The following is a 17,087-nucleotide window of genomic DNA, read 5'->3' on the forward strand; positions in this document are numbered from 1 at the left end:
AAAACGAAAGAGTGCTACAGATGTGATGTTTGCTTTGAGTTTGATGGAGAAGTATAAGAAAGTCAGAAGGAGCTGCGCTATATCTTTGTAGCTGAAATAAAGAGTATGATAGGATACCAAGACAGGAAGTCAGGAGTGGCAGAGGAGTATGAGGACAGTGAGACAGTATGGAGGTGTGTGATAGGAGTGACAGATGGGTTCAAGGTGCTGCTGGTGGGATTATATCAGGGATCTGCTCTGATCTCCTTCTTGTTTGCAGCGGTGATGGGCATGCTGACCGTTAACGTCAGACAGGATTCTTTGTGGACTATGATATTTGCAGATTGTGATCTATAGTGAGATTAGGGGGCAGGTGGAAGAGAGGTTGCAGAGGCGGAGTTATGCACTGAAGACAGAATACATGTGTGTGAATGAGATGGAGGCCGATGGAAAGGTGAACATGTAAGGAGCAGAGATCTTGAAGGTAGATTTAAATCCCTGGGGTCAACCATCCAAGGCAATGGACAGCGCACAGGAGAGGTGAAGAAGAAAGCGTAGGTAGGATGGAGTAACTGAAGCAAACTCAGAAAAGAATGAATAAATGTACGTCATCTCTGTTGCAGTGCAGACAAAATGTTTGTATGCAATAACAGCTGTTCACTGTCACTAGGTGGCAGTTGTGTTTCACTGGTAGTTTCCCTGTGCTTCCCTGATATTCTGGTCTTATGAATGGTTTACAGTCTGACTTAACTGGAGTGGATAATCGTTACTAATATCAGTAACAGCTCTGTTCTCATAAAGTGTTAAGCTGAAACTGGCACGCCCGAGTAAAATCCAGAAATTGCTTGTTAAACGTCTGAATTGCCACCATAAAAAGGCTGATCTGGCAATAAAAGAACACCCTCTGAGTCACCCTCTTACAACCATCCGGCACTTTCCCGGTTTGTAGGAAGTAACTGTGGCTCACTTGTAATAACAGAAACACACAGATTTGAACAAACAGTGAAAAAACATCACAATGCAGAAAGACCTCAGCAATGAGAAATGAAACATGGATTGGAAAACAGACTTTGTCCTCGGCTTCAACCAGTATTACAAGGCTGTTTCAAGCATATTTATAACACCTGGTTTGGCTTGAATTATGCTCATATTAGCAAATATTGTATGGCCATCATGAAACTTCATGATTAAAAATGAGCAGCTTGTTGTGAAACGTCAAAATCCATTACACCAGTAGCATTTAAGTTTCGTGTGTGTTTTCTACTTGACAACTGAACATTATTCAGTTTCAGGAAACTTAAAAAGGGCATCTGACAAGGGTGTGGCTGAAACTCAACACAAACCTGACCTCTTTTCCCCTCAGGAGACCCTGAATAGTACATGAAGAAGTACTTTGATGTATCCTCCTATTGTTGGATACAAAGTAGGGCAGTGTTTGTTTTTCTTCTTCTTCATGTGTTTGACACATATCAACCAGGACTGGCACACTTTTCAGGGACTCCAAAACATCCAGGGGCCCTTCAAGCTAGACGACTGCCTTTGCATCTCCCACATTTTCCAAAATAGTATTTTTTTTGCTAATGAACATGTTTAAATTAACCCTCATTCACCATTTACCTTACAATTTCTATGTTTGAATTGCCACTCTACTGCCATGTGCACTATGTGCCACCAATAACTGCACAATACACTTGTTTATTGTTGTAATGTTTAATCACTTCCTGTTAAAACATTGATGCCCCAGCAGTTATCTTCTTCCCAGTCTTGCCGTCTTAATACAGAATCAGCTGGCTTCGCTCAGCATTTCAATGTATTTACTATGAGCGGATCAATGTAAATATCGATAGCAATCCTGGTATTATTATCAGATTGATACTAGTGCGATAGGATCGATACTGTCAAGAATCGGCTGTGCGCAGCAGGCAGGAAAGGATCCAAATGCAGACTCGCAGATGGAACGTGAAGTCAAAACACAGCTTTATTTGCTTAAAGGAAAGTAATACAAAACTATACTGGGAAATTATATGAACTAAACACAGGGAGAGGCACACAGGGAAACACACGACCCTGAGGGACAGCGTGGAGACGCTGACATAAATAATTTGCATCAGAAATACTGGTGCGCATGCCCAATACCATGCGCACCAGTATTTCTGCTACCTGTCTGTGTCTTTGAAAAAAAAAATGCACACAATGAAACTCAGTGATGAAATGTTACTGTATTTTGGTGCAAGCGAGCCCATTTTATCACAATATTAAAGGAGTTGGAGTATTGGAGTTAATGTGAGGTATAGGTTTCTATATGTTAACTCTGCTCAAAGTATTTTGAAGAGGGAAGCTGGGAAAATGGGCCTAAGCCCTCAAAAAAAACCCTAAGAGTATAAAAAAATGGATTATAGAAAACTATATAAGCTTATGTTCAGTATATTTTTACAACTTTAACTAATTATAACTACACAAATGCTTGCCCATTTCATTCCAGAGACAACTGTTGCACTCTTTAATACAACATGACCAAGAAAAAAAACAAAACAAAAACACAGAAAAAGAAAAAGTGAATGTTTGGGCCTATAGTTCATTTCAATCATTAGTTATTTCAAAGAAAACCCCGACTGGAACGCCTTCACCGCTGAGTTATGCACTTTTCCCGTGTTTTTTCTTTCTGTGAATAGATTTCAGTAAAATGACCCTCAGGTGAGGCTGAGGCTCCGCCCCCAGCGGAGCGAACGCTCTGATTGGCTGGTTCGAAAAGCGCTGCCCACAAACATCCAGCAGCAGCGGCGACTCGGGAGAAAATTAGTGGCGAAGAGTCACTCACAAGTCAACATTTCCAGAAGGAGTAGAAGTTTTCTGTCAAGAGTCTGCTTCCTACTTATCCGCTGGTAAGTGTGAAACTGTTACTTTCTTTGTCACAGGAAATAAATAAATAAAAGAAGGAAAATGTATCCGAAGGTTTTCGCCTGTGCAGAGGTTGTCTGCTGGTCCTCCCGAAAATCTTTGAGGGAGCCTCGTGGACTGTGCTAACACGGTTCCGACTAAAGCACCGTTATTTTTCCGACACAACCAGAGAGTATAAACTGAATTATGTGGGTTTTAATACGTCTCTGAAGTAAAATAAAATATTCAGACGTGTTACTGACTGTGCCTATTTTGTATTTTTTCGGGGGTTTTTAAAATTATTTTTGAGAGAAAATTCTGTTTTTGAAGCACACGTGAAGTTTGCTTTTTAAAAGTTGTTTGCCTAGTTTTCTTTTTTTTCTCTCTTTTAATCGTAGTTAACTGTTCAGGAGGACTGTCTCTTTTCTCTTCATACAGACTGTAATTATGTTTTGAGGCACTTTCCAAACCATTTCGCATCCTTGAACTGTACAGATTCCTCTTGACAGGTCTGTGCGTGCTCCTGCGGTGTGTGTGGCGACGCCTCCCGTTATGGAGCAAGGCCAAATTTAGGGTGGGAATAAATAGTTAATTGGATTAGCAGTTTACTAGTACATATGTAACCTAGGAAACTGTGTGTGTCGAGGTGTTGCAGGGGTGAGGAGGCTGAAGGCGATGATGTGTTTTGTAGATGTGGGTGGATCGATATCAACACCGGTGTTGGTATCACATCGATACTAGCTTGATAGCATCGATACTTTCTTTCTATCCTCTAATTCAGTATGTAGCCAGCTGATCTGTGTTAAATAATTACATTGTTTTTTATTTTTTGGAAATGCAAAAAATACACTTCAAACATACACTATGTAAAATGTCTGAACTTTTTGTGTTGACTGTGAGGTCTGTTTTGATTTTAGCCTATAGCGCGTTTAGACATAAGTTGATCTAAAAATGTGTTCAGAATTTGGTGAACCTGGCCCTGTATTTACTTTGTATTGGATCATACCAACATTTGCAGTATCACACAGCATTATGTGTTTGTTGACAGTAGAGTAATATAAAGAGTAGGTTAGATTAGCGGCTCTCATGCAGCTGTTTTTGGATCAAAGAGCGCCCGCTGTGCCCGCACAATGAAGAGGGAGTACTTTTACATAAAGTCTCGGGTCCTTGACAATCCTTCTTTCCTGCTGGAGGAAGAGGGATGAAGTAAAAGACCTGCAGGTGCTTCCTGCATAGAGTGTAACAAAAGGGAAGGACCATTCACACATTGCACCAGAGGTGCTGGCAATCAGTTCATGGTTGTTTATTTTTGTCTCACAACAGCAAGACTTTTTTTCTTTTTTCCCCTGCTGCCTTTAGCTCGTCAGCCTCAATAACAAAAAAGAGGGAATCTTTATCTGTGGATCATGAATATTTTAGCATTTTTATAGACAGATCCCATATAGTACATCATATCTGTTAATCTCACCGTAATTGCTGGGTGTGAACATGCTGCTGGTTTGACCTGCCCAGTCTGTTTAGAAAGTGAATTCGATCAATAGGATTAGCATCAGTGATCAGGTTAATGTACTTGTTGTGCCATGTTTAGATCTTTTCACACTGCTGCTATTCTTAGATGCCCAGATGAAATCCTGTTATCAGGCTGGACTTTATCCAGCATCTGAAAGTTGAGCTGTGCAATCCAACTGTTAATGTAGTGCTTGTTTTAAAAAAAAAAAAAAAAAAAAAAACCCAAAGGGCTTCTATTTTTTTTGCTCAGTGTTGGACTTGTTGAAACCAATACTGTTCTTATTAGCTGAAGTCTGTATAGCTGTCATCACCACATTAATGAAAGAGAAAAAAAGAAGAAGAAAAGAAATAAAGTAACAGTTTTATCTCAGTTTTGTTCTTTTCACAATTATTGGGGGCGTTAATTTTGACTTGAAATTAAATTTGAATTATTTGCATAGCCATGCATGAACCCCAAACTGTTATATAGTTATCACGTTATGTTTTTGCATGGGAATTTTTTATTTATTTATTTTTTCCCCCTCGTCCGATGCGGACATGTAGCTCTTGCTGTCAGACGTTCCTGGGCTTGTCTTGTAGCTGGGTGTGCTAAGAAAACCTAAATGCACGGCATCACTGATAACGTAATGGAACACTTTTCTATCTCATAAAAATTTACACCTGTGTTTATCATTATTACGGAAGATGTGATATGCCCCACCCCTACCATAATCTAAGCTTTGGTATACTATGCTGGAGGAGACCAAAATGAAGCAAAAAGGAGACTGATGACTACATTTGTTTGCAAGGTGGCCCCGAACATAAATCCAGATAATTTCTAATGTTGATTTATGTCTGATAAATGTGTAAATATCCAAATGTTTGAAAATGAGCTGAAAATGCGTATATCAGTGGTGTGTTCACAGGTTTCTTTGCTGAAAAATTGCTAATCCACAACAATTACATGGCTGGTTTTTGAAGTCCTATAGAACAGCGGTCCCCAACCCCCTGGCCACAGACCGGTACCAGTCCATGAGTCGTTTGGTACCGGGCCGTGAGAGTTGAGGCTCGGGTGTGAAATTTATGGTTTTCAGGGTTTTTATTGGTTTTAAACATTTAAACGTTTTTTTTTAATCGTTTTTATCATTACCTCCGTTTCCCTGGCGCTTTTCCTGTGTGTTATAAATAAATCTTTGGTTTTTTTGGTACTGGTACTGGTTTTATTTTGTTGTATTTATTTGAGACACCTTATAGGCTGGTCCATGAAGCTATTGTCAGACATAAACCAGACCATGGCGCAAAAAAGGTTGGGGACCGCTGCTCTAGAACAGCGTGCTGAGCAGCTTTAATGTTGGGATATTTAGTGAAACTATAAAACGAACTACTGAAGTAGTAGTGAAAATATTCATTTGTGTAATTTTTGTTGAACACGTTGACTGCTTTTTGTTTAATTTTATTATATAATTTTTTTTTTTTTTTTTTTTACATTTGTTTTCAAAGCTGATATTTGTATATCAAGCTAAATGTAACATTCCCTTGTCACTGTTCTCTCGACTGTAATCTGTCTCCAGATTGACGACAATACAGAGGCTCACTTTGTTTCAGACATGGCTGTCGTTGGCCTGCTCTTGATAATTGAGTGCATACATGAGCAGCAACCTCATTTCCAGCTATCTTCATAATCACCATCTGCTTGATCTTTGGCATCAGGCCTCATGTTTTGGACCTGCCAAGGCTCCCTGAACCCCCTCATCCCCTTCCTGTAAGCTATATCCTAAATAAATGAGGGCTAATCCAAGATTTCATTACCATCTCTATTGTGTCCACACACAGCATCTCAGCCCATATGTGTCCACAGCATGTTTAACTCATTAAGGCCTGCTTTGTCTTGTGTTTGCTTTAAAAAAAACAAAAAAACAACTCCCTAAGCATTGCTGTAATTCACGCTTTATTGTGTAAGGGATGTTGATGTTTGATAGATGGAGGTCTGTAAATGGTGCAGAGTGCAGCTGACATGCATGCATTATTCATAGGTGGTGTTTAATATCCAGAGTTTTTCAGTTGTGCAGTAATTGGAGTGGTGGTGGGATCAGCTGGAGCAGCAGTTAAACCATTAGTGTCTGCAAGAAGAACTTCATTAATGTTTGTCTTCAGATCTTCAGATCTGCTGCATGCTCTGGTTAAACACAGGGCACGCCGGTATTACTGCTTTCTAGCAGTAGTAGAGTAGCACTAGTTAAAACTGTACATACCATAGAAATCTGGAACATTCAACACTCTCTGAAGTAGCTTAACTCAATCGTTTCATGATTTCACAGTTGCGTTAAGCTCATTTGACTAATTCATTCTTTTTCTTAATGAATAAAGGATGGTGTGTGTGTGTGTGTGTGTGTGTGTGTGTGTGTGTGTGTGTGGGGGGGTTGTTTATTTGGTTTTTTGGGGGGGTTCCCCCTCCCCATCCAGTCCTTCCACCTCATCTTGGCACCAGAGATGCTCATTAAGTTAAAGGTGCCCCACATTTTAAAAGCTTCATGCCCCCTTAAACTGATTTGTTACTGAACAAAAATGTAGCCAATTAGGATGAGCTCAACAACCTCTCGACCTTTCACATCTCTCTGGCCTGACTCTGTGAAGAATTGATAATGGCCAAGATGGATGTTTTGGGTTACAGGGACTTATCTGAACTGACCCTGATAAGGCCTGTAGCATAGCAACACTGAGGCTCTGTGTGTGATTATTGACAGATGTCGGACACGGCAAAAGATAATGGCTGTGTGCCTGATTTTTCATATTATCAGTAAGGAAAATGATTAACTAACATGTTTACAGAGACACTCGTTATGATGGTGTGGCAGTTTCTGGCAGCCAGACACGTGGACTGTTGGAAACAGCCACATTTCTGCAACTGTTTCCTTCTAGGTTTAACTTTCAGTGAACAATGTCACATCCCAGGTCATTATTAATTCAATGAACTCATGGTGTTGTGCTTGTTCTAGCATTCACTAATAAATCTGTTTGGCTCGTTGCTCAGTGTAGTTGGTGTACATGTGAGGTCAGCAGACACAGCTCAGAGTAGGGATCTTGCCAAGTGTGGTGCATTTGAAGTGTTGCCTTGCCTCGTTGTTAAACACTGGTGATTGACGCAGCCAACTGATGGCTGATGTCACACAGGAACTTGATTTAAAAAAAACAAATTCGACTGTGAAATTGGGGGGAAAATGTCTGTTTGAAGCTTTGCAGCTAGTGTACAACTTGGTTAGAGAGGGGGCTTGTTGCATTTTGGCAGGATCTGAGTCTTGACCAAGAATATTTAATAATTATTATTATTTTTTTTTTTTTTTTTAGTAGCTGTTACAATGTTAAGCTCACTACAGATGAACAGAGTTGTTTGTCCTACAGCGGCCACTATAGGTGGGATTATGCACTTGAATTGGGAGCGATAAGAAAACAGAATTCAGACTGCAGTCTGCAATCTGCCGTTCTCTAGTGGTGGTATTTTACACAATGTACTAAATAATGCTGTGGAAATCAGAAAGGCTTTTCATAAATATAAGATATCTTTTTGAATAACTGAACTTGGTGTGTTTTGGATAAATACATGACTGATTATATATTTTGTGTGGAAAAGTTTGACTCCTAGGATGATTTTTTGTGTGTGTGTGTGTGTGTCTATGTGGTATTCCTCAGTATTCCTTTTTATTGACCCGGAGTTGGGTTGCATAATTTTCTTCACTGGTCAAGGTTGTGGAAAGCTGGGTAAAAAGCCTTATCCTGAGTCAGCAGAAAGAGGTTTTGAAATCCTACAGTTGACCTGGTAACATGTATTGAGCCATGGATTAGCATCAACAAATCAAAATGGATTGGCAGGTGGCTCCCACTCGTTTGAGCCTTTAAGATGGGCTTTGCTCCCACTGACTCACCTCTAAGGAAAGGCCGCTCCAACAAGGACAAAGGAGTCAAGTCCAAGAAATGATTTAATCCAGCTTGAAAGGGGACGAGTCTTTTTACCGTGGAAAACCACGATTAGCAAGCCCCTACAGGCCAGGGGGGTGGAATGGCTTTAGACAGAATACCGGTAGTTTAATTGAAGATGCAGGGCTCAGTTAACTCAGACTATTGAAGTATATTTACTTTTTCATTCTCCTCAACTGAATGAATTTCCTTCTGAACACAGTGCAGTTGGGCCCCATCTGTAATGAAAAGGAGGGAGGCCAGGCTCCAAATGAAATGCTCCTTCGACAGGGTAATTAAGTCCAGACACAAAGGGCTCAGCAGGAAAGAGTTTAATAGGGGAGGAGTTAGTATTCTCTTGGGGTTAGTCGGGTCCAGCAGAACTTCTTTGGACTGCAGGGAGGCAAGGCCGCAGAGGGTTTACTGGCTCACAGCCACTTCACACTGTGGGTAAAAAGGACTGGGATATTACTCATCTATTCTCTCTGCTGGTGGTATTACATTAAACGGGGCATTGCTTTCACATTAAAAACATCTTAACTAAAACGATGTCCAGCAGAATCCTTGTAGAGGGGATTTCAGGTTTCTAATTTATAGAAGGCCTGAATGTCATAGAAACAAACTGGCTTGTATAATTGGTATTACTGGTATTGGTCTGCTTCAATCAATCTCTATGGATGTCCAGGCTGACGTCCTGATTAGATATGTCAGCACGTTGGAGAAAAGGAGGTATGTGGCATCCATAACACATTTTTATTTTTTTAACACTGATTGACTTAAGTCATGCACTAATGAGACATGCGTTTTTCTACATCTCAAGAGATCCCTCGAGGACTTTTGAAGTTCACATGGCTAACACTTCCTGTATCTTTACCCATGTTTACTCCATTTCCACACCCCCCACCCACCAACACGCATACAGTGTCATATAGTGGAAAATCAAAAGGGCATCATCTCCCGAAACATTCTACTTTTAACTCATTACGTAATCCGCTCTCATTTCTGTTTTGCACTTATGCACGGGTGATTGCATGAATCGCCGGAGCGCTGCAGGCAGCATGTGTGCGCCACGTGCTGTGTGTGTTGTGGTGACGGAGCGTCGTGGAGCTGGATGCGCTCTGCTGTCTGGAATAGCGTTGATCCTCTTAAATGATTACTGGCTGCGACTGGAGAGAGGCGATCTGTGTTGGTAACATGCAGACAGATGCCTCACCCGCACCCTCAACAAAATGTGCACACGGCATCTATGTTGAGTTTACGCTGCAGCTCCAGCTAGGAATATTTCCTTTAAGTCCTGTTAAAGTCTGAATATTTCACATTATCTGAAACTGCATACACACTGAAGACTGCAGGCATCATGTAGATGGACCATCTTGAAAGGGCTTTATTCCACCCCGAGGGAGTAAAACCTGTAACAAGGTTTTTTATTCATAGCTAGAAGAACAGGTTGTACACACAATCAAACCTGAGCCAGAGTTTTTTGTTTCCCGAGTTTCCATGTTCTCCCTGTGTTTGTGTGGGTTCTCTCCAGGCACTCCGGCTTCCTCTCACAGTCCAAAGACAGCCAGTCAGTGGGGTTGGGTTAATTGGTAATTCTAAATTGCCCGTGGTAGTGAATCTGAGTGTGCATGGTTGTCTGTCTCTATATGTTAGCCCTATGACAGACGGGTGACCTGTCCAGGCAGTACTCTGCCTCTCGCCCTAAGACATCTGGCATATGCTCCAGCCCCCCTGCGACCCTGAAATGGATAAGTGGAAGGGAATGTATGGATAGACAATTTTAAGAGCCAGGATATTGAAAAAATCCTGTCGACAAGAGCTGTAAGGTGATGAAGACACATTCCATATGAATTGAAGAGTGCTGATGTTGTTCCCTGATGTTTTCCTCTTATCTAAGTGTGAATGGGACATTATCACCAGCCTCAACTAGTCTGAGATTGATTAAATTGACCCCAACCTTACCCTGATCCCAACCAGTTATCTCTGCTATGCCAAATCATTCCTACCCTTAAGCTTTACCCCAATCATAGGGAAGTGCGCTGTAGCAAATGCACTAAAATTTATGGAAACCGAGTTTAAAGAGGGGAACAGACGGGGCTTTTTTTTTTTTTTTTTTTTTTTCCCCTCAGACCGTGGAGGAATGTGCGTGGTAGTTCTCAGTGTCATAGAGTTAAACAATGCCCTTTACAGTGTGCCACACCAAAGTTCACCATAGTGAAACGTGCTTTGTCTTCGCCTCCCCATTTTTTTTTTTTTTTTTTTGACTTCAGCTCTCGCCCTCCTCTGTGCTTGACATTTGACTGTGTGTGGGTGCCTTTGGTCTCTGCAGGAAATCGTGCTCTCAGGCTCTGCTGGAGCCCCAGATGCACACAACTGGAGTCCAGAGCCAAAGATTTGCCCTTTGTCCAGTGTTGTTGAGTGTGACCCGTCACGACTGCATGTATGCTGAAAAGAAGCAGAGCCATTCTGGATCTTTAGAACTCTAAATGTCGCCATGTTTTTCCATTGCTTCTGGGTATTTTGCTTTGTAGCCCTGAGGTTATGTCCAAACCGTGCTTTAAAAGACTTCACGGAAATCTTCTTAAGCTTGACGTAGATGTCACAAATCATGCTTCTCAGTGCTCTGTCTCTGACCTAATCTGTCAATTATTGCCACTACCCATACTGCAACTGTCACACGCATTCCCCTGACCTTTATCTCAAATTTAAAAAACGAAATGTTGTTTGATCTTGAGCAACACCAGGAATTACTCGAAGCATGTTGTGATATCTTGTAGAGAATTAGACAATCTACAGATGCTGTGGCAAGTGAACAATCTGGGTTTGATTGTCAAACACTGAAGTCATTAGAATGAAGCTACTTGAAACAGCTGTGTCAGACCAACATCTGGGCATCTGATCTGATGACGTCACATGCTCTGCTTTTGCCGCCTTGAAGTTTACTCTCTTTGAGGCAGTTTTATTGAAGCACTTTCCACATGGATGCTAATGTCATTTTCCTTTGCACCTGCGGCTTAACAACTGGAGAGGTTCTTACTGTTGGCCTGCCTCCATCCTCAAACACTCTGCTGGGTACTGGCTTGGAAGATTGTCTGGATCCTCTGGTGGGACAAGCCTGGGGGGGTTAGGGTTAGGCACCCTGATTGGGGAGTTCCGCGTTTGGTTACTGGTTTTGAGGTGTGCGTGCGTGCGTGTGCGTGCGTGCGTGCGCGCGCGTGCGTGTGTGTGTGTGTGTGTGTGTGTGTGTGTGTGTGTGTGTGTGTGTGTGTGTGTGTCTAACAAAACAATGGATGCTTTGTGAGAGGGGTCCCACTGTGACAGGATTGTTGGGGGGAGGAAGCAAGGGGGTGGTCAGGGCTTAGCGAAGCGTAGCCACTTGATTAGTCAGGGCTCTCCCTTTGCACCTCCTCCCATCCATCTCTCCTCCCACCCTCCCTCCTTGTCATTCTCTCACTGCCTTTCACTCCTCGCTCACTCGTGGAAGCAGAGACGTTGGAGCCGCTTTGCCCGGACACATCGCAGGGTTTTCGGCTCGTCATTGAGGATGTGTTTTGGAGGTTGATCAGAGTTGCTTGCTGCAGCATCTTCCCTGACTATCCCCAATGTTTATTGTTCTCAGGTAAGTTGTCTCGTGTTGTCATCCTTTCTAGTCCATCCCGACCTGTCCTTGGTCACTGACTTGCATTTCCTCTCCCCTGGGCTGCAGTTGTGGTATTGGATGACTGTGCACAGCACTGTCGGGCTGGCTTCTGATGAACAAATCATTTCTGTGTCAGTTGTGGTGGTATTTTTATGTAAAGCTGCCGGAATTTATCGGTTTATGTCAGTTTTGTCAATCTGTTTATTACAACATCAGTGGAAAACACCAGAACGGTGAAATACTGCAGTGTAGAAGTTTCACAAACCCATTTCACTTTCCATTTTGTGGTGGATATAAGCTGAGGTTTGTGTGTCCAAGGAGAATGCAGGGGTTGTCGTTGGTGTGGACAGACTATTGCCTCAGCTGCGTTGACCAAATTGTCAGTGTTATTAGGATCTCCATGCTTGGGATTGCTTTCTCACCCCACCCACTGTCTTTCTTTGTCAAACACACACCCTCGGGGACATTGGAGGGTCAGGGTAATCCCTCACATCCTGTGTAGGGAAAGATGGAGAGCAGCACTCCATCACTCCCTTTGTGAGAAAGTTTGATTCCTCCTAAACTCATTGCATGTCCAGCAAAAACAGCATGGACCTCCTCTTTAACCCAGGAGGTCATTTGCTGTTTATATCTTCTTTAACTTCCTTCTGCTATTTAACTCAGCACAGTCACATTTGGCTTTCCTGTCTAATTCTTTAATAAAACAGGTCCTCTGTGACTGAGAGATGAAGGAAAACTATGAAGATTAAGTTGGGGAGAAGAGCTACATGGAATGGACTTCATGAGATAATCAACATATGTCCTAATAGAGCTTAGAAATCACTGTCTAGAACCAGTTAAGCTTGCAGATCATTCCTGCTCTCATATGGCTCTGCAGGGAGTCCGCGTGTTCCAGTGTAGGGTTAGTCAGTGTGACAAAGTGGGTGAGAGTACCACTTGTCTATACTCATAGTTAACATTCTTGTTTTGATTTAACCATATTTCACATGTAATCTGCAATAGGCAAACATCTACTATCCCGGGTTTGTTTATGTTTTGCACTTTTCCAGATTATATAATATAACATCATGGTTTAAATCAATTCCTACAAGTTTGTTAAGTTAACATGTTATTTATTTCAACTGTTAATTTGTATTGTTTAGAACTTACCTTACCTACCTGTCTTCCAGAAACAAAAGGAGGAAATGTAGTTTTACTTCCTGCTTTATACCTTCTGGGTTCATCTGAGGTCACAGGATGAGACCAAGTGCGGGAGGGGAAGAACTCTTGTAATTTAATAAAGTTGATTTTAGAGTGTTTATGGAGAAATAGATCTATTGTTGTAATATGTATTGATTACACCATAGAGTTTATGTTGCCAGTAAAGAGTAGTAGTAGAGGTTTGAATATAATCATGTTCATCTTACCTACTGAATGGAATAGTCCAGAGGAGAAATCGTTTGGTTAAGTGGACTATTTAAGCAGAAGAACTCAGGTGTTTGAGAAGAAAGGTTCAGGTCAGTGTAGCTGTGTGCAGTTTGACCTTAATTTCTGTTGATTTGAGTTCAGTTATGTTTATTTGAACGGAGTTAATTTGGAGTTGAGTTTCTTATTTATTTTTTGTAAAGATTGTTTGGGTCACAAAATGGTGAATAAATCACTTGCTACACTGGACGGCATCAGCCTCCTGCACTTCTTTGACCGCTTAAGTCAAGTCGTACCACAGCCAGTAAGCAAAATTTATTGATTATAGGGCTGCACCTTCATTATTTGTATTTATTTATTTATTTTTTGTACAGTCAATGAAATGTTTCTTGGTTTTTTTTTTGTTGTTTTTTTTTTGTTTGTTTGTTTTGGTTTGGTTTTTTTCTTGACTCACCAGCAAGAAAAAGCAGCTCATGATTGGCTACAACTGCCATTTCCACTTTGGATAAAGTTTGTAATGATGTGGTCATGTCCAAGGTTGTCATACATGTGAAGTGGTAGTATTAGCAAGACTTTCACTTGATTTTAACCTAGCTAAATTGCTAACTGTGTAAATTCTTCCAGCTAATACATAATTTGTCATTTTATCCTCACCTAGCTTTTGCTGTATGGGGGTTTGCCAAAGTACTAATTAAACAACTAGTCAATTGATTAATTGCTTACATCATTCATAAAAATGACATGCCAAACGTTTTCCAGCTGTATTTTATGTTCATCATATTAATGGATGCAAAGATGCCACTTTGGTGTTTGGGAAACTGAGATTTATTACACATTGTTATTTTTAGGCTCATCATTAAGCAGGTTTAGCAACAATGAACTTGCAGCTTTTGTTGGCACACACAGTTTACATGTAGTGAAATGTGCTGTATAAATAATATTACCTTACCTGGAGTTTACCCTGCTCTGAATGTTAGTGTTTTTAAAAAAAAAAAAAAAAAAAAAAAAAGTTGGATAAATTAAGAACATTTTCCCCCGTCTGTACGAATACAGAACACCATATGTTCTCAGAATGAGTTTCATTGTGAAACCAGTTTTTATAAAGAAGCTGGTTAGTCATCCACCTCACACTTGTGCAGCATTTCTCTTTGCTGTCCAGCAACACCAAGGTCTCAAGACTCTTAAGTGGATACCACTCCCACTGCTGTTTCAAAAGAAACTCCTAAAAAGCATGTCTTTTCATGGTGTGCTGAAGTCGGCTAATCACCTCCAGATCCATATTAAATGCATCAACATGATGTGTTTATGCAGGAGTTGGCTAAAAGGGTGAACTGTTCCTTTAAAACTCCCTTGGGTAGCTTTTAATCAGATACCCTGTGCATCTTGATTAGCAGTTTTCAGGAACGCAGATGAAGCTCTCTGGAATTTCTTGTTCACATTCTTTAAGTAAAAGATAAAGAAAACAGCATGAGGATTTTTATTAAATTGAAAATGGTGCAAAGACAACACAAGATATTTAAACACGTGGTTCTTATTAGAATTTGATTTTACGTTTTGCACTACTGTAACTTTATTTAGTCTGAAACCTGTTTCTTTTCTTTTTTCCCTCATGTTTCTGCAGAATGAAAAGGGGAATCATCTAGGATCAAAGTAATGGCTGTCCAGGCTGGGATCCAGGTAGGCTCATCACCCATCTCAATAAGTCTGATATACATGGAGGTCACAAACACATGGATGTTTAGTATCAGTTTAAACCAGTGCTGTCCTCATTCTGGGCTTGTACAGCAGCTATACGTTTTAGCACATGCTGTAGGGCTGACTTGATTTTGAGTCCTTATCGTAGCGCCCCCTTTGGGCCAGTCAGAGCCTCAGTGCCATGCTGAGGGAAGAAGTTCCCACATACTGCACGTTGTGGTGTTCAAATTAAAGAAGTGCAGACATCTGTCTTTCCACTCAACAACTGTGGCGAGCCCACCTGTGTTGCAGCATGCCGTCTTGTTTTTGTTATGCATGTCTGACGTTCCACTGCTCGGACCCTGAGGAGTTTCCCCCGCACATTTTTAAGGGGGAGTGGGTGGAATGCACAATGGTTTTTATATATTTGGCTCCCCCCCCCCACCCCTCCCAGCAACGAAGTGTTACCCATCCCAAAAACCAAAACAACACATGTATCGTATTACAAATTTGTCACATGGCAGCACCTCCTTTTCTCTGGTTCGGAAAGTCCTGGCTCTCGCCGCCCGTCTTGGACTGAAGATATGCGAAATATGTATCTCAGTGCTGTGTGAATAACATGTGGCAGGAAAGCTCTCTGGCTGATGTCAATGTGTTGATGAGGCTTTAGAAAAGATTGCATTACTTAGAAGGTTGGCCTGCACCAGACGATATTTGGTTTCCTTTATAGTTTATGTAGCACAATATCTTTTTAGGTTTTGTTTTATTTTTCCCAAATTATGGTTTGGTAGCACCAAACTATAATCTGAGTGAAATTTGGAATGTAAAAAAAACATGCTGGGTAAATAAGAGAAAGGAAAAGATTTGCCCAAAAAATGCATCAGTTGTTAACATGTGAAAGTAAAGTGTTTCATCCTCCTTTATTACTTTTAACTTTGATTCTCAGACCTTTAGCAGCATCTCAATCATCTTCAGTGGCACAGAGCAGACAAAACAGCAGCTGGGATTTCCAAATTCCCTCTTTTATAGAGATGTCAGGGTAAATGCAATAAAATCTTTAGGTTGGGGTTTGGACTCTCGATATTTTTGGGGAGGATGTACTTTGGTGGGGTGTAGATGGAGAAGCGGAGTATTTAGTGGGTTTTATTTTCCAAATATCAATCAGTCATCCTGTGAGGTTATTGATCCATATCAGATTGTAGTGATGATGCAGACTGTAACACTGCAGCGACTTCCACAGCTCGACTCAGAGCTTCACTGCCCATGTAGAGCAGTCACATTCAATAACCGGTCACACACTGACTGCTCTACTCACTCATGCTGAAGATGTTATTCACTCGTGGAAGTCTAAGCGGCATATGCGCTTATCTATAACAGCGTCAGTAAAAATGCAGCGATTATCATATGTAATGTCTGAGGCTTTGTTGCCTCTGAAATCTCTTGTGATAGTAGCTGTGGGTTAAAACTCACACCAAGATGAAAAATAGATGTATTCTTACGTGTTAGTAAAATGTCAAAAAGAAAGTTCTGCTAAAAACTAGAGCAGCAAAGTGGAGCAACATTACCTTGAATTAGTAATGATCACAGTCGCACTTTTAGATCTGCTTTGGTCTCCACCAAGTAATCAAGTTCAACTGCTAAATGCTCAATTTGCTGGTTGTTGCTAAAACAGAAAATAGATTAGCAGTAATGGCTACAATCACTAAACAGACATAAAAGGGACAGGCAAAACCTGAAAAACTTGGGTAAGAGGATAATAGTCACCTATACACTCAACCAATCAGAAAGCTCAAGTCATTCTGAAAAGAACAGAGTGACTTGGGAAATGATCCTTCAGATCTGGTTGAGCTACACAACATTTAACTTGATAACTGTAGTTGAACATTGACTCCTAAATTCTTGTTGTCAATGGACATCTTTTGCAAGAGTCATTGAAATAAAGATAAAAAAATGTTTTCCATTCACGTGACCCTTTCCTGGCTCGGTGTGCTCAGAACGCTCCATAAAGATTCTTATTCACCCATTCACACACTGCTGCCAGTGGGAGCAACTTGGTATTTAGCATTTTGCCCGA

At 41.1% G+C, this 17,087-nt stretch overlaps 1 protein-coding gene across 2 annotated transcripts in view; it reads left to right on the forward strand.

Annotated features, from left to right (window-relative positions):
• gas2l3 (growth arrest-specific 2 like 3) overlaps positions 1–17,087 on the forward strand; it is a 29,715-nt gene that overhangs the window by 2,140 nt on the left and 10,488 nt on the right. Inside the window, exons 2-3 of one of the 2 annotated variants that reach the window (XM_005460423.4) lie at positions 2,652–2,861; positions 14,961–15,016. In XM_005460423.4, coding sequence (XP_005460480.1) covers positions 14,993–15,016 — 24 coding nt within the window. In that variant the 5' untranslated portion in view covers positions 2,652–2,861; positions 14,961–14,992. Of the gene's footprint in view, positions 1–2,651; positions 2,862–11,765; positions 11,915–14,960; positions 15,017–17,087 lie in introns of those variants that run through there. The other variant, XM_025899391.1, reaches the window with a different exon arrangement.

The sequence above is a fragment of the Oreochromis niloticus genome, linkage group LG17 (assembly GCF_001858045.2).
Source record: "Oreochromis niloticus isolate F11D_XX linkage group LG17, O_niloticus_UMD_NMBU, whole genome shotgun sequence".
Taxonomy (NCBI): Eukaryota; Metazoa; Chordata; class Actinopteri; order Cichliformes; family Cichlidae; genus Oreochromis; species Oreochromis niloticus.